Genomic DNA, 18,372 nt, shown 5'->3' on the forward strand with positions numbered 1-18,372 from the left:
TTTTACTTTCCTCTTGTGTTTTATTCCGGTGCTATCTCTGCCAGTATGCATCATTTTTTTTGTCATCTTTCTCTGATTTTTCAGTGGCAAAAGGGAAAAGATGAAGTGGCACGTAAATGGTGAAAAACATCAGCACTGTAGTAGTTTGAATAAGCAAAAGAACGCATTCATTAGCACAAATATGGAGCAAAAGCATTTAAAACGTTAGCATTTGGAAAAGAGGGTGTCTATTCCTCTTAATTTTTTTTCATTGGTTCTAGTCCCTGATACATGTTTCTTTTATTTTCCCTGGAATATTTATATTTTGCCTGGAATTTCTCAGAAACTTTTGGCCTAAAACATGGGTGTCCAAAGAGCACATCTTTGATAACACTGCTCTGGATTATGTAAATATGTGCCATGTCCCGTAAAGGGCCGTCTTCATTGTTCACCCTCTGGGATAACTTACAAAAAGCAAAGGGAAAAATATATTTCAGGGTCCTGGAAAAATCTGACCCAGTGAACTGCTGAATTTTTCTCCTTTTTCATCTGTTCCTTCTGCCGCTGCTACCTTGCCTTGCATCTTTGAGCTCACAGAGCTCCACTGAATCTGAAACTAAAAGCCCTTATTAGAAGAGATTTTTTTTAAAGTTCTTGCTGCTTCTCTGGGGACCGAAGTAATGGCAGCTTGAAGCAGCGGAGAATGTGTAATTAGGGCAAACAGCAATGCCTCGCATGATGGGGAGAAACAGGAGGAGAGGAGGGGAAGCGCGCAACAGCCCGGCGTGCACAGGCTGTTACTAGGAGACCCCGGCACGAAATGCATGAGATGCAGGGTGCTAATGGGCCAGCCCGCTGCCTGGGTACCAGCCCGACCTGCTGCACAGCTGCTTCTGCCCTCCTGTTGCCAAGCAACTCCATCCTTACTTTTTCTTTTTCTTTTTCTTTTTTAAATTCCTCCCCCCCCCCCCCCCGCCCCCCGCCCCTTCTGGAGGCTTAATTGGGTAGTTTTGCTGCTGGTGTTGCTGCCGGGTGCCCGCCTGGGCCTGCCGCTCTGCTGCTGTCCCCAGGGCTTGGGGTTGCGGGAGGATGTGCTGGCAATTAATGGGGCAGAAGTGTGGGTTGTGCGCCCGGGCTGGCGCCAGCATCCGTCCCCTGGCCCCGCTCCCCGCCAGCCAGGAGCTTCCTTCGGAGAGGAGCTGCGGAGAAGGGGTTTGAAAGGGAAGCGGCGTTTCGAAGGCTCTATCACGCTCGATGGGAGTCTTGCAGAGACCCAAGGAGATAAAGCGCAGCATTCCTCCCCACCTTCAGTGCTTGGCATGTATGGCAACGGGCATTCATTAAATGCATCCTCTTAAGTAGAGTAGAAAATGGAAAATTTCCATTTCTTTGAGTGTTGCTACATGCTTTGCTTTCCTCTGCTTTTCAGCTAGGCGAGTGGGCTTTGTGGATGCGTGTTAGGTGCTTGTGTGCGTAAGACATAATGCTGCAAAAATTCATTTCTTTTCATGCCCTGAATGGCTACGTGCCGAAGACTGCTGCTGGCTCGGTAGACAAGCTTTGGCAAGGCCCTTAGGGACTAATCCGGAGCTTTGAAGTTTGTAGAAAGACTGATTGGACATTGGGTCTGGTTCTTAACCTCTTTTCCTCCACCTCTAATACAGACGTGATCAGAGCCATCTCTCTATAAGGGCACTGCTGACCTTTTTGGATGAAAGGGTTCCATCGTTCATGGAAATGTACTGCTTTTACACTTGATCATCCCTGCCCGTCTAAAAATAGGTACAACCTTCTCACATTGTGTATTTCACAATCCTGTCACATTCCTCTTCTGCCCCGTACTGTCTCCTGCCAGCTTTTCTCTTGTGCTTTGTCACTCTTTCAAAGGCTTTTCCATCTTTCCAGCAGGTGGCAAAACTGTGAATAAAATGCCTTTTTTTTTTTCTTTTTTCTCTTTTTGGGTAGAAAGCATTGGTGAGCCACTTAAGCACTGACCACTGCCCCCCCTTGCATTCCTTTGTAATAATAAAAATAATAATTAGCCTTTCTATTCTCCAACAAAAATCAATTAGGAGTATATTGAGGAATGAAAGGCTCAGAAAAGTATCTGAAATTGATTTTTGTAATTAGTTTTACTAGTTGATGGGTTGCATGCACATACGCTTAGATGTTAGCATTGATCTCCAGAGGATATGTGTATTAAATAGCCTGCTCTTCCTTTTTGCTAAAGAAATGAACTTATTAATCTTAAAAAGAGGGTGATGTTGTGCGCTGAACTGCAGCTGCTCACTAGCTTTTCTGTAACCTCACCGGCAGAGCAGCTGCCTGAGCCATGTGATGGTAACTTGCTGAATCTAGTGTGAAAGTGGGGATATTTAACAAGTAGCAGGTCTTGGGCTACTCCTCTTCTGTGTCTCATAGTTGACGAAGTGTGCGTATGTAATGAGGGAGGACAGGCACAGGTGTTAAGGAGACCTGTCTGGTTAGATTTCATTTTTTCAGGAGTCCATAAAACTGAATGTCCTTCTGCAACATGCCTCTATTAAATATCACAAAGCTCTTTCCATAGGAAGAGAGGAGTGACCGGTAACATTTTCTGTTGTGCCACGTGCTGTGTGCTGATGTTCAGCTAATTAGAAGAATTATGGCTCAGCTTCATTGGTATGCCATGTATGTAGCTTGTAAAGCTCTCAGGGACCCTTGGAGATGAAGAGTGCTACATAAATATAAAATATTGTTAATGTGATGTTCCACATTAGGCGTCCCATTGTGCTGTGGCAGACTTTCGTAATAAACTGCAAAGCAAATACGAATGCCTGCCTGGCGTTTCTCTGCAAGGCGATCTGGGGGGCTGCTTCCCACCGAAAGCTGCACCAGCTTCTGGCATTTCTGAATGACTTACGTCTGCACCGACGACATCCCTGTGGGCACCGGCCTCTGAATGATGCCTTGGGTTGTCCCGCAGTGACACCACTGCTCGCTGCAACGGCACAGTCTCATTCACCAGCCTGGGAACAGCAGGTCCCAAAGGGATTTCTCAGAAAGGGTGGCGAGGAAAGTTATTAAAACACTCTCTTAAAAAGCCAGTGGCACTACTTGATTCTTCACACATTTCTTTGCACAGCTCAGGCCCCCAGAGCTTCCTTATAGGAGAAATCCAGGCGAGAAATCTTGCATTTAATTCCTTTTTCAGTTGTAATTTGCAGTTTGTCTGGTTCTCCAGGAACACCAGTCTTGGAGCAAGCGTAGCTGAAGCTGTCTTTCAATACGTATTTTTAGACATTGAGGCTTTTAGAACTAGTTTCATTTTGAATAGGTTTTAAATCACAGATTTTAAAAAGGAAGGAAATGTTTTGTGTTTCTTTCATAAAACTTTTTTTTTGGATCCTGAAACTATATGTAAATAATTCATGGTGGAGTAGAACACATGGTGATTTTTAAGGGGGTGTTTCTATTGTTTTCTTAAAGACACTTTTGCATGCTAGTTTTGTGTAGTTATGTAACATGATATTAAGGAGCTCTTAAAGCATAGTAGAACAAATGTCTTATTTGAATGGCCTTCAAAATGTGCATACAGACAGAATTTGGATTTTTTTCCCTCAGTTTCTTTAAGCATTTTTGGCTAAATTGGTCATACGGACAAAGGGAGTCCCGTGACTGTACCACATTTTAGCACAGAGAGATACCAGTGAGAATTTTGACTGTGATTCTCCTCTGAAGTTCATTGCAGGACTGGGGGCTTAAACTACTTGATTGTTTTACTAAGTGCACTGTAATCAACATATGTCTGAGTTGCGGTATTTATGGTGGGGTGCAGGGGAGGAATAAGGAAATAGATACGGATGGATAATCATAAAATCTTTGTTTACTTTTAATTCTGTAAAGATACAGGGTGAAACTCAAGCCTTAATGGTCATTTTTCCAATGACTTTGGCGGAGCCAGGATTTCACCCCACAGCATTGCCAACTCTGTGATCTTACCATGCGCATCCCAAAATCTGGAGGGTTTTCTTCTTAAAAGTCCCCACTCTTGAAATCCAGGGAATAGAGAGCAAACTCCCTTCTCTGTATTTTGTAATAAATGTTTCTAGCCTGCAGAGCTGCAAAGACAACTTTAAAATCATGGCCCTAGGTTATCTACAAAGCAGAAGGCAAATGATCTCTAAATGTTACTGTTTTCTTCTTTAAAATCCCATTATTTCTATGGGAGACTGAACTCGTGACTTTTTAACCATTGGGGCTGGCAATAAATAATGCAGATATAAGATGTATAATATGCCCAGCGTCCATTGTGTGCTGTAGTTTTGTGGTCATGACAGTGTCCTCAGCTGATCTCAGTTATGTACCTCTGCGTCCTGTAACCTAATGTTTCTACTAACCATTCTCTGTTGAAACAGCCACTGTGAGATATCTGTAGCAAATGCTGCCTTACCCCTTGTACAAAATAAATATCCCTGGGACCTAGAGGGTGCCCGTGGGATGTAGGTGGCAAGGACAGGGGGGTCTCTGGATTTTGACACGAGACAAGATCCCCACTGCTGTGTTTTGTGAGGGAATATTTATTGTGAAGGCTTGTATAGGGTTTACAGTCTAAGTATGTGTCGGAGAGAAAACCTATGTTCTCTGTTTTGTGCCTGGAGAGCAAAGATACAGCTGCCTGCAGCTGAGCGGCTTGCCTCGACCCCTGTACCATCAAAGGAGAGAAATTCACCTCCAGTTCCAGTCTGACTGGGGTCTAATGTGTCACACTCTGCACATGCCTTTGCCTCTCCATTAACTTGAAAAAGAGCCATTGGTGGCTATTTCAGACGATGGCTTTTGATATCTAAAGTTGCATGAGATGAAACTCACCAAGGCTGCCCGCGGCTGGAAAATGGAGGGAGAAGTCTCAAGGACCAGTGCGGTGTCTCCATCACAGAACCAGCCCAGCTCTGTCAATCATGTTCTGCTGGGAACCTGGTGTGTGTTTACCACAGTAGTGTTGCTAGGATTGTGTGCTTGGCTCTTTCATATTTCAAATGATAAATTTTTGGCTTTCAAGAGAAACCTATACCAATCATTTGTTTATTTTTATAACTAGGTGCCTAATGTTTTGAGTCTTGCATCTGTCTTACCAAAGGCATAGTGACCTGATTTCAGAGCTGCCAAAGTCTGATGGATTTTTGTTATGACTCATAAATTCTAGCTTCACTATTGCATGTTTCCCATAAATTTGCAAAGGTCTTTGTCCTCCAGTTACCAGATTGGTCCAGGCTGGATGAAATAAGGAGGATGGAGGCCCAGACTGTGCTGAAGTGTGCTTTGGAGGTACCGCTAGAAGAAGAGCTAGGTTGTGTGAGGTGCCATAGATGGAAGTGGAACAGAGAGCCTATTTCCCAAGCATCCCAGTCTCAGGGTATGAAAATATGCTCCAGGAAGATAAAAAGATTAAAGTGGGCTATGGACCGCAGGACAGAGCCACAATGAAGAGAGGCTGCTTCACAGAAGTATGTAGTCACAATGGACTGAAACTCTAAGTCATATCTGAAGGGCTAATAACATTTCTGTACCACTAGCTTTTCTGATGATAAGGTCCTTCTGGATCAGTAGGTTTCAGCGCAGCACTCTGTGTGCTTACAGGCATGCGCAGGCTGCTTCTTGGGGATCCTCAGCAGGCAACTAAGGGTGTGTCTATGTGAGTGTTTTCTGATGATGAAGGATCCCCTTTTGAGGTGAGTCTTCTGGTTGCCCCCATTTGCTGTGCTTTGGTTCAGCCCAGCTGGAGCACACGTGTGGTTTTGGATGGCCTGTCCTGGGAGGTGCTCTGGAAGTGCACAGCTGGCACGGTTCACCTACAGATGGGTTCAGGCCACAGAACCAGGCTGCAGCTAGCCAGAAATAACACCCTTCAAATGCACGTGGTGTGGATGTTGGGTCCTGCATACCACTGTTTCACAGATCGCCTTTACTGCGCTGCACTGCTCTCTGATGTACATGCTGCCCAAGGAAACTGGAGTGTGGTCAGTAAGCTTGAAATCACTAGGTAGCGGTCTCCACCTCGCGGGGAAAAAATTAGAAAAAGCTGAAAGCCACTATTCTGGGTTGGTTCTAGAAGATTTTCCATAAGCAAACGGTACATTGTTTTAACACTAGTCCTCATCTTAGAAAATTGCATAATTCGCTGCTTGAACGTGTGTCTGCATTGCTGGCTGCCTGCCCTTCCCAGGTGCGTTTGTGGATGTGTGAAAGCTGAACCAGCCCCACGGTGTGGAGCACGTTCTGACCTGAAACAGCTGAGTATTTAACAGCTGCATATCTGGGTATCAGCTCCTCCGTTGAGTGCATTTCTATAAATGTGGATTTATGGATTTGTTTAGGCACTGCACAGATCCTTGTGTTGAGTAAAGGTGACTTAAGGAGTAGAGCCTCCTTCCTGGGAGTGGCTGGCAGGCATGAGTTTTAAGTGCGGTTATTAATTCTGAGGAATTAGAGCCTGAAAAAAGTCAGTGTGGCACAGCTCCGTGATGTTCCTATGTTTAATTGGATTTTGAAGCTCATAATTAATTTGTTAAAAAGGAGGAGATCCTGGCCCTGTAGAAGTGAGTGAGAGTTTTGCCATTGCCTTCAGCAGAGGAGGATTTCACCATCTATCCTTTTATTCTTACTAATCCTCTGCAACAACAGAAGAGCAGCCTGGCACGTGGGAAGGATCCTTCCCATTTCTTCTCCCTGCCGTTGCCAGTAGTGAGGTAGGAAGACCCTCCCCCCCTTCTCCATTCCCATGCTTCCTACATATGTACACCTCGGCAAGATACGCTTTCTTTTCATCTTCGGGTAAGGTGAAAGCAGCCATTAAAGAAACAGTTTGTTCTTAGTCTTCACGTGCAGAGCTATGGAGGTCTCTCTCCTCCTGCCCTCTCATGTTTTTGAGTAGCAGCAGGAGGGCGGGAAATCTAACCTCTTTGAGGTCTCTGGGTCAAGGAGCCGTCTGGCATGGCTTTAAAGGTCACTGTGCTCCTTTGCATTTATCTTGTGCCACGTGGAGCACTGTATGCCAGCCTGCTGTCTGGAGCACAAAGAGGTACTGTCTGACATTTGGTGGAACGGGGCTTGGATTACAGAGGAAAAGCATCTGAAAACAAAACTCAGCTCAGGGCTGTGCAAGGCCAGACCAGGAACACTTGAGAGAGGAGCCCCTGCAGCAAGTAACAGAGAGATGTGGCATCCGTGGGTTTACCAGTAATCATGCTTGGCATTTCTGTCTCTCGTAACCTATATATAGCACTGTACATTTTCAAAGCTCTTGACAAATGCTAACAAGCCAAACTCAGCTTCAATCCTAATAGTCCTTGTTTCACAGAAACCCCAGGATGTTTTTCCTTCACCCTTCTGCTCTGTAGGCGACTGTATCCTTCAGACTGGCTGTACCTGCTAGATTTGGCTGAGCAGTTGTCTTCTGCATTTGCTTTGCAGCGTGTGTAGCAAACATACGCTGCAAGGCGGTTTGTCTGCCTTGCTGTCTCCACTCTAAGGTAGGCACTAGAGAGCGTCAGAGAACCGAGGAAGCTGAATTATCATTGAGACTTGTTTACTGACAGCTTTTAAAAATAATGCATGAACTGTTCAGACAAAACCGGTGCACCATCATAGACACGACCAGGGCTGGGGAAATCCCTTTTCTCTGAGGAGAGCAGATGCAGTATGCCAGGTAGGATGTCAAGGGCTGCAGGGGGGAGAGCTTTAGTGTCTGGGGCCAGCACTGGTGGCAGTGTTTGAATTACAGTTGAGTAACCAGCCCAGAAACAAGACACCAGCACTTGGCTCACTAACAAGTGGTTTCTTGCCTTTTTTTTTTTTTTTCCTGAAGAAATCCTGTTTAAAAAAAAAAAAAAGAACAAAAGGCAAGTCTACAGAGATGACCAGGCAGGCACAGTGTAAGTGGGGTGGTGTTGTTGTTGGCTCAGTCCGTTGTCCTGTTGGGCATTTTCCCGTGGTGGACTGCGGCACACAACAGAGACATCCAGGCTGGCCTTTCTGCACCCAGGGACTGAGGGACAAATGGATATTTTGGCGAAGTTTTGCTGGCTGCTGCCCCCTCTTCATTGCTTCACCCCAATGAATCCTTTAATTGAGCTACTGAGCCAAAGAAACTTCTCAGAGGCCAGTAAAATGGCTCAACTCCAGTTAACATCTCAGCCCACTCTGCTGTTGTCTCTGGGGCGGGTGACCACTGTGCAACAGAGCCGCCTGTGCAATAAGAAGTCTGCAGAAACTCACTCACTAGAGAACAGATGTTTTTTTCATGTATTTTGATGCAGTTCTCTTGCCCTCTTCACTTTTCTTGCTCTTTTGGCCTCTCTAATTTGTCACCTTGAAATGCATAGGTCTCCCATATTCAGATCTCACTCCTTTACTTGCTGAATAGACACGCTAAATATAGAAATCTGCGTCTCTGCACTGAGAAATTTGTCTGCCATGTCCAAGTGATTGTTTCTTGTGACTGGCATAGAGAGGTCGTACAGACTGCAACTTCAGTTTGGGCAGTGGTGGGATTTTTAAGATCACTTTCTTAGCAATTTTAAGAACAAATAAATAAGTAATAATCCCTTCTCTGTTTATAATTCCCATCTTAGAAGCTTGGTAGTGAAAGTGATTTCTTGTCTGCATTTACTCTAAACTCCCTCCTCTTCTAATGCATCCATACGGTGCTGACTGCATGAGGAATAGTGGCATGGAGTTTATATAGGAGAAGATGCACTGGAGCATTTGTTCTGCAGGGAAATGATAAATTTGCATGCACACAAATACATGTGCACTGCATAAGAAAAGGGGAGGCATGAGACCTTGGAATTCTCCATCAGAAGGTATTAATGACTCCACGGATGCTGCACCATGGCAGGCTTTGGTCCACAGAGACTGGTTTGCATTAGAAGATAAGTAAATGTGAACACAGCAGACGAGAATCTCTCCTGTCTTATCACTGCACTGTTTCACTGCCTTCAGTGGTATGGGTAATGTTTTGGGGCAGAATAACAGCTGATAAAGGTGTAGTGCAAAAAGCCTGGAGGACCAGCTGATTTAAAGAAGACAACATTTCTCCTCTTGCACTCACTGTGCTGACGCATAATTTCTTGAACCAAGGAACAGTTTTTGTTGTCAGAAGTAACTAAAGAAGGTGCAGTTGAAAGCTTGAGGGGAACACATCTGGCCACGCGAGGGGTAAATGGCAGCCGGGGTAAAGCATGCGATGCAATGGTGGTGCTCACTCTGGAGTGGTGCACGCCTGCAGTGTGTTCAGGTGTTAGTACAGCCACTCACAGGTACCACAGTAATTCATCTGGCAGGGGCAGAGTGAGCTGAAAAGCTGACTGAAAATCAGGCTTCAGCCACACTGCAGGACAGGCATTTGGGGATGTTCTGAGGGCTTCTTTGAAGAGTAATTGACTGGTTTTGTTAGAAATGGGAAATAAGGTTGTGCAAGAATTTTAGCAGCAGTAAAATTTGGGCTGGATCCATCCTCAGTACAATGCATCATAAGCCCTAAGTTGTTTCCATCCCACACTGGCCATGAATTGTGTGACGGGCTAACCTGCCCGAGCGGGGCAGAAGTGAGGTGGGAGGACACAGGGCTTGCAAGTTGAGTGCTCAGTAATCCTGCTGCCACGCTGACTGTTCTCTCCTCCCCTCTGCAGGTGAGAAGCCTTACAAGTGCTCGTGGGAAGGGTGCGAGTGGCGTTTTGCACGGAGCGACGAGCTCACGAGGCATTACAGAAAGCACACGGGTGCAAAGCCCTTTAAATGCAACCATTGTGACAGGTAATGCGGCCTCCTAACATGGTGTTCAAGCAACATGTGGACTTTGTGAATGGCATGGAGCCGCCAGCTCCCTGAGACAAGAGACCTGGCTCGCAGCAGAGGGGCTCCTTCTGGCCTCCCTCCTGTCCCATTGCCACAATCCTTGAGTCAAGGAGGGACACTCTGCCCCTGTCCTCTCTGCCTCAGTGGCCAGGTGGGCTGGCAGGGGGGGAATACTTCCTAAGCAGCCGAAGCTGTTTCCATCCCACAGCACAGAGAAAGTTGTGGGACCAGGTATAGGTCTGACTGAAACCTGCCAGTGTCTGTTGTGGGCATAGGATTCAGTCCATAGGGCAGCTGTTCTTAATACTCTTGAAACAGAGAAGTTCAGAGGGCCCTAGACCACTTCAGTGATGGACCTCTCAACAAAGCATCTCCACAGCTTTCCATCTCCTAGTTGTATGAACCTGGTGCCCTCACACAGGCAGAGCTCCCTCTACCTGCTCTGCTTCAAGGGCTACCCCAAGCACCACCGCTGGCTGCCAGCATTTCAGTAGAGTGGTCAGCAGAAGCTGATGGGCCCCACAAATACATGGGTGTACGACTGGGGCAGTGGGGACTGTGTGTGGCTGTTGCACCACAAATCTATAGGAAATGTCTAGGAGAAAAGCACTTAATTTCTGTACAGTCATTGTCTTCTCTTACCACTGAGTCCAGGGCTCCATGCTTCCCGAGATGAAACAGAGGGGAGTCAATGAAAGACAGCACAGGGCTTCATTTTCAAAAGCACAGGAGTGATTTAGGCACATCTGACAATTCAAGTTCGTGGGGTTGTTCTGTGTAGGATCAGTGATCTCTGCACATTCCTGCTAATTAGTGAATCTTTTCCTACAGTTTTAAATCTCAGCCTTGACATCTAGTTCATGTGGGAAATACCCTGCACCTTCGTTCTATGTGGGCCCAGATTTAAAAGCCTGACAGGTGCCAGGGTTCCTGAAGAGCCTGTCGTGCAACAGTCCTCCTCTGGACACTCAGAAGTGAGGGGCCAGTTTTGCCTGGCAAGCTGAGCACCCAGCAGCTCCCAGTGAGAGCCATGGTTGCTGCTGCTCACTGCCGATTCTTTTTTGCAGTCCTCACTGCTTTAGCTGCTTGAATGAATGATGAGCTTTTCTGAAAAATCTGGTCATCCTTGCTTGGTGCTGAGCATTTTTGAAAGCTGGGTTCTTTGAATTCAGAAACAAAACGAAAAGAAAACCCTCCTCCCCATCCCCGGTCCCAATCGGTAAGAAATTAGGGTGGAGCAAAAGCAATTACCCCTGTAATGACTCTTGACAGCACTGACAGGATCGAACAATGAACACTTCTCCCCCTCGCACCCCCCCAGCTGGAGATTGGCAGTGCCCTGGGTGAAACCTGGATCCACTATTGAGTAATCAAATAATGTGCTTGCATCTGAACATGTTATCCAGCTAATCCTATTTATATATATTTTTAAAAGAGGCTTAAGAAAATTACCCATCTTTTTAATGCAGCACTAAGGTTCTCTGCTCTGATAAGGAAACATTCTCTAATACAATAAAGGCTCTAGGAAGCCTCTGGGTACACCAGACCAGCAGAGAACATGCGTGGAGAGAGGATGTGTGGGACATAAACAAGGGACCCCATCCTTTTATGGGAAGGAAATTTGATCATTTTCACATCCTGCCTTTCCAAGAGCTTCATCTCCTTGAGTGCTCTTCTCCCCTTGTCTTCCCTCTTCCTGTCCTCCTTCCCCCACGGAGGGCTTCCTCTTGGATTATCTTTTGTTTTATCCCTGGATTATCTTTTGTTTGCTCAGAATGAGGGACAGGATAAGCCAAGTAGGGACCTCTGGAGTTCTGCTTTTGTATAAGCACCTCTGTGGAGGAGAACAGTTATGTTCCCTGTTTTAAATGTAAGGCATTGCCTTTCTCTTTTCTTTCCTCTGAAGAACAAACCAACTGTCCCGGCCCCACGAACACACACACACACATACACACAAAGCCCCAGGGTTTCTGTGTCAGACAATATTTTTAGCAGAGATCTAAAGAAATACAGTCAGTATTTTCAACTCCTCAGTCTCTTTCAGCCCTCTGTTAAGTATTCATTCTTCTCCCTCTATGTATTATCCCTTCCTACCTAGATTTTTTCTTTGGCAGCCAATTCAGTCACTGCAGTCAAGAGAGATATTCCTGCAATCATCTAATGCATTTTCTGCTCTTCAGCTGAATCTATAGATGAAGGAAAAATATTTATTAAAAGAGTGCTGGGGATTGTGGACTGTTAAACTCCATGCACATACCATCTGTGTATGGTGGTAGGAGACAGATTTGTCTTTACTCTCCCAGTCAGTTGTTGCAAGCTCGTAGAGTGACAGTGCCTGTTCTTCCTTTGGCCCACTCTGCCATACCAGTATTTTTCCTTCTTTTCTCATTCTGTCTACTACCACCTATTGCAGATGTCACCTCAAGCAAGCACTGAAACATGTGCCTAAATCTGTCCTTAGCTATTCAGGCAGACTTCTAATGTTAAAGACGCTCCTTCCTGAGCCAGGGTTCCCAGCTGGAGAACCGTTTCTCCGTATTTGAACTGCTGCCCTTTATTGCACCCACCATTATTGGCAGGAGTTGTAGTCACTCCCTCAGACATCCTGGCTTGCTAAACTTTAAGGAGCCTTTTAGAGCTACTTTTAACAACACTGACGTAGCACAATACATATGCCTGTTGTTGTTCAGAGGTGAAGGCCATACCTTGGCAATCAGAGCATGAAAGTGCTGATTCAGATAGCAAAGAAGGGGAATGTTGTGCACACAATCTGGCTGCAATTCCCTTTCTAGGCTGTTTTCAGATGCGTTTGTGTCTCTGACCTTCTGGGCGACGTCGAGGGGTATCTCTGTGTACAGGTCAATTTTAAAACAAAAGAGATAAGAAGACATGATTCTCTTCTCCTGCCGTCCCGGCCTTATTGCAACACCATGCAGCCCACAGATCACGGCATTAGTTATAGCTGGCAAACTACCACTGGTTTGAGTAGCACCACAGGTACTGCAAATGGTGTGTAGTTTGGTGGCAGCAGGGGAGAAAGGAAAATCAGCTAAAGTGGTGCGGAAAGCAGTGTACAAGTCCCTGATGCCTTCCAGACACCAGAAGTATGCTGGTTATTAGCATTCCCCAGGAATTATGCTCTTCAGAAACACAGGCTAGGGTTAAGTTCCTCACACAGTGCAAGCCCTCAGCACTCCAAGGGGAAGAGGATGACAGGGTAGTGGCACTCACTTGTTCTGCGTAAATATGTGTTTAGGAGATAGCAGCTTAGTGCCAGACTATTGGGATATATATTCCTCTGTGTGTGTGCGCGCGCGGTTTCCTTTTTGACAGTAAGCTAAGAGCATACTTAGCTAGAATGAACACATCCCACAGCAGAGAATCCACAGCTGGTAAGAAAGATGGCTGAGCAATATATTCTCTTCTCATTGTAGATATCTTCCCTCTTTCTCCTGCAGAGGCTTCAGTACTGAGCAGTACTGTGTTGCTAAGGAGATAGAGCAAGAAGAGAAAGAAAGGAATCATGTTTGGGAGCAGGGAATTTATGTATCATGCACAACTGTAAGACTTTCAGAATTAGGGTATCTTATTGTAGCATAAACTGTCCTTTCTAGGAAGAGCTGGGCTGGGGGAAGGATGATGGGGAAGATTGTGATGGGCCCATGTACAATGTGCAGAGCCGGTCTGGAACTGGAAGAGGTGTAGAGCCAGAGGTGTGGAGCAAGGTCTTGTCTCATGGGCAGGACTAGAGACCAGCAAGCTGCTGTTTGTTAATTTGTGAAGAAAGGAGTTTCCCTTGACAGCTCATCCTGCGGAGCCTCTTCCACTGCTCCCTCTAGTTCCAGAAGGAAAAAAAATGTGTCCACTGATCAACAGCTTTTTTTGACAGTGTGATTTAGCTGCAAAATTTTGTAGGGACTGTTTTACTGTTGAAAATAAATGTCCGCATCCACCAGCCTTACCAAGAGATAGAACTAATCAAATTAGTCAGCAGGAGAATGTGAAGAATTAGTATTGTACCATTTTATTAGCTATAAATTAGCAAATATGGTACCATTTTGTTAGCTATAAAAATATTCTAGGGCTGAAAAATACACTAGATGCTAATACTGTGGTTATTGATGTGAAACAATGTATTGAATCCATATTTTTAACAGATCTTGCTGTGCTGTGACTCAGCATACGTTTTCCTGGGTTGCATCTATAATAGAGACAATCGGAGAGGAAAAGCCGTGCCTGGGTGGTGGTCTTATGACTAGTCCTAGACTGAAGTGCCAGCTGGTGCATGTCTTTTTGGCAGCCACTCAAGCTGTTGTTTTGTTTTGGCAGCCCTTGTAGCCAGAGCATGCTGCTTTCTCAGTTTAGACTGACGAGAGAGATGTTGGTCCAAGGGTGTATTTTGGCACCGTAGGGCTAGAAAATTCTAGCTGTGCTGAGCCTGCTGTGTTGAAAGCCAGGTGTCCATTGTCAGATTTGCATCTGTCTCGCTGTGCTTCATGTAGGAGCTTGGAGGAATGCAGGCTCCATCCTATTTTAAAGTCTTTCTTCTTAATTTTTACACTCTGAAGGTGTTAACCCCCCTGTAAGCTGCTACAAATCAGTAGAGAACAGCTGACTTGAGCAGAGCTATGCTCATCCACAGAAGATGAGTATCTAGCTTTTCCTGCAAAAGTCACTTTCTTCTGAAGTTTCTTTGTCTTAAAAATGCACCTCTCAATCACTCATCTCTGCATGTAGATGCAGATGGGTTGCTCGTGCAGGGGAATACTGCCGGCGGGACAGAAAAAATCCCCTAACTATTTAAAATCTCTTCATTTTTATAGTTCTTCTCTTTCTCAGCCTTTCTCTGCTTAGGGTGTTTACCTTTAGATTGAGTGTTCTGTTTTTCATCTTTGGTTTTTTTTTACTGAGTAGTTCAATTCGTTCTTTTACCACCTTCTTTTTGAAAAATATAAAATACTCAACTACTGCTTTTTTGGAAATACATTCAGTGCCCATGTATGAGCTATCCAGATTCTCACAATAAGCCATTTGGATATTCTTCAGACCGATATTGGTGGCTCTTTTATACTCTAAATCTGTGGGCCAGTGAAAAGACGTCACAGGCAAGTCAGTTCTGGAAGTGGCTTTTCATGATGCCCTCGGAGCCTACAAAAACAGTTTACTCAAAAGCCACAGATAAGTGATTTTTGTGTAATATTTATAATAGATATGTTTTGCTATTAGTAAAAATAAATGAGCCAGTGTCTTATGGCTTAGGGTGGAAAGAAGGCAAGCCAAGATTTGCAGGGAACTTGGAAAACTCCCATTTTTTAGTGCTCAACTTGAAGCATCTAGTAGAAGTGAGGATGTCCGAGTCCTGCCGCTCTCACAGTCAGGCTTCATTTTAGAGCTTTGGGGTAGGCGTCCAGAACCACTGCCTGCTTGTCCTGTGGTTTGCTCTCTGGTGCCATACGCATCTTTAATGACACTGTGATGGTGGGTGTGAAGTGGGTTGGTGCTTTCAATCCCATTTCTAATGGGTATGAAGTCGAAAAAGTATTATTGCTTACTGGCAGTCTTGATAAAATGGGGTATATATTGAATGACAGGGAAGAAAAGCACTTGTCCTCCTGAGAACTTATTCCCCTGATCACTCTGACAATATCTTGGTGGTGTGAAGTGCCTGAATTTGGGCTGCTGTTCCTGCTGCTGTGAGTGCCCTGCAGCATGTCTACTACAAGGCAGCTGTTCTAGAATATTAATTCCTGATTAACTCTTTGTGGGATGGCTCTTCTCCTGGACTCAGTGTGTTTTATTCTGAGTATCTTAACCCACTTCCCAAGTGGGTGAAGTAATTTCAGAAGACGGCAGTCATAAGCCTTTAGAGAGGGAGTTAATCAAGAATAGGTGCTCCATTTCAAATTCATGCCCTGCCTTATTCTCAATTAACTGCATGTTTAGACCAGCCCTAAAATTCAACTAGTTCTCTAGGGTTGCTGCTCTTAAGTCTGTCTCATCAGCATCCATCTATATGTTGACAATGTCAAAACATTATGTTTTCTTATGAGGTGGAGAAAAATTGCTTTGTGGATAAAGAACAGAAATTGAAACCTGAAGTCCTAGCATTTTTTTCTAGTTTTACCACACTTCCTGTGTGATTTACAATTTCCTTGCCTTTTCTGTCCCTCAGTTTTCACAAAATAGGCATAGCACCTTATCTTCTGTCAACATCCTTCAGGGAGATAGCATTCATCAACATCCACCTATTACCACGCAGATTCCCAACAGAGAGAAAGGGAGAGGTATGTAGCCTGGTGGATTGTGAGCCTCCAAACTCTGAGCCAGCTTTCCTTCCAGTTTGGAATTAAAAATGAGGATTCAGCTTTCAAAACTGGCATCATACTTCGGTGCTTGTTGCAGGTACTGGGCACTTGAGAAAGCTAGTGTTTTTTTAAACTGGTGTTGCTGAGTTCTCAAGCAAAACTGACTTGTTTTATCTCATTTTTTATATGGACACGCACACTTATACTAAATATTTGATTTTATACTACAGGTGCGTAGATGAGCACTCTTCCCTGATGTTTGACTCAGTGAAAGAAGAGGGAGAGAGAGGAGCAGAGAAGGAGAAGAGTAGTCTATTTAGCTGCTGAAGAGCCAGGATAGTTGGCCATCTGTAGTCACAGAGGTCAATCACACGGGGTTTGGTGGCGATCCACGGATAATCTAAGGAATGTCTCTAAACCTGGATATATATCTCCTCCTGGAAGGAGCAGGAACCTTGTTTTCCCAAATCCTGTATTTATTTCATTTCCCACTTGCTTTGTTTTGCAGGTGTTTTTCCAGGTCTGATCACCTCGCCCTCCACATGAAGAGACACATCTAAATATCAGTCAGCTTGGCATGGATGTCATCTGAGCTAAGTGTTGTGAGATGAAAGTGGAACTCCAGTTACAACGTGCTGCCTTGCAGGAGAAGAGAACTTGATCACGTGTAATCCTCTGTACAGAGACCACACGCTCACACTGTCGTGCACCCAGTTATACTTCAGTGCATACATTGGTTCTTTATGCCTTGCCCCAGCTGGATGGGAGAAGATGCAGGCGAGGAAATGGTATAGAGGTGAAGTCAATGAGAAGGAACAATTGCTTACAGTACTTCGTCCCTCTTGGATTTGTTTCCTGTTTTTGCCAGTGGAAATCAAAGAAAACGGAGGAGGCTTCCCTGCAGGTGGACGGCAGTAGGAGGGGCTTATTTAACTTGCTTCTCAGTGCAACTCAATAGGAGACTATGCCGTCTTGAAGTTGCATATTTGTAGCACTAACTTTCTTTTTAAATAGATGGGGGGAAAACAATGACCTAGAAAACCAAATCCCAGTTTGGTAGCCAAAATTAACCTCTTGGTTCATTTGTTCTTTGTCTGCAAATTCCTAATGTTCAGTGCGTCAGACTTCTCACAGACACTTTGACCTGTCTTGGTTTTGGTTCTTCTTCCTAGAACTGAGCTATTGAGATCCTTTTAAGTCAATACCAGTGGCCTTAATGGCAGTAGACTGTGGAGTGACACTTGTGACACAAATATCCTCTTTTTGGCCTGAGTTTATGTCGACTTCACGGAGGACTATATTTTTGTTGGTTGTTTTTGTTTTAATTTTTGTTTTGGCTATTGCACAACATATGCACTAGGGACTCTGGAAGCTGCTGCCATGATGGCTAAGTGGCCAAGGGATAAACCCCTGAGAAACAGCACCTAATATCTCTGTAGGCCTCACCTTATTGCCATAGCTAGGACTTCTTGTTTATTTGTTGAACAAAAAACTTTAAAAGCTTATTTGGAAGCTTAAACATTTTTTTCTCTTTTCTCCACGAACAAGTGATCTTCAGAACTCCTTGTCTTCACCTGGATATCGGTCTGGGACTGGCCACACAAGCATGACTACAGGATTCCTTCCACATCATGTGAGCATGTTAGCCACAACCCACAGTGACTTAGTGATGAATTATGTTGCTTTTTCTTGCTGTTCTTCTATTAACCAATTTAAAACATTAGACTTTTGTTTGTGTAAAGAGCACCTGCAGACGTTTTAATTTAAAGCTAATGTTTGTTGAGCATCTTACACAAAAAAAAAAAAAAAAACCAAGCCAAAAATCCTACTCCAGTCTCTGAGTGGGAAATCAAGAACCTCTTCCAAGTACAATGGCGTCATTCAGCATTAGCCTTTTAAAGAAATTATCAAAGTCCTCCTTTTCCATTCATCAAGTTGATGCTGTAGCCCACTCCAATATGAAAAAATGTAACAGTGTGAACGGTGAAGGAAGGGTTGGATTTTACATACAGCAGTGAGGCTTTTCCAAATGATTGGTCTAAAGTATTACTAACCTAGAGGTCCATTTTGGCCTACTGTGTGAACTGTCAAGGAGAAGTGGAGGTCTCATGCTCACCCTTCAGTCCTATTGATAATTTGATTTCGTTGGCTCAAAGTGGATTAAAGTCTTCATTACAAAAGAAAAACAAAAAAATATATCTTTCCATAACTTGCATTTGAAACTATTTGGCACTGGCCCTGGCTCCAAAGA

General features: G+C 44.6%; 1 protein-coding gene across 1 annotated transcript in view; it reads left to right on the forward strand.

Annotated features, from left to right (window-relative positions):
- Window positions 1–17,493, forward strand: part of KLF7 (KLF transcription factor 7) — a 56,658-nt gene extending 39,165 nt beyond the window's left edge. Inside the window, exons 3-4 of the mRNA XM_082311773.1 lie at window positions 9,651–9,774; window positions 16,630–17,493. Coding sequence (XP_082167899.1) covers window positions 9,651–9,774; window positions 16,630–16,681 — 176 coding nt within the window. The 3' untranslated portion in view covers window positions 16,682–17,493. The remainder of the gene's footprint in view (window positions 1–9,650; window positions 9,775–16,629) is intronic.
- Window positions 17,494–18,372: the final 879 nt, after the last annotated feature.

Source organism: Platalea leucorodia (genome assembly GCF_965183815.1).
Source record: "Platalea leucorodia genome assembly, chromosome: 5".
Taxonomy (NCBI): Eukaryota; Metazoa; Chordata; class Aves; order Pelecaniformes; family Threskiornithidae; genus Platalea; species Platalea leucorodia.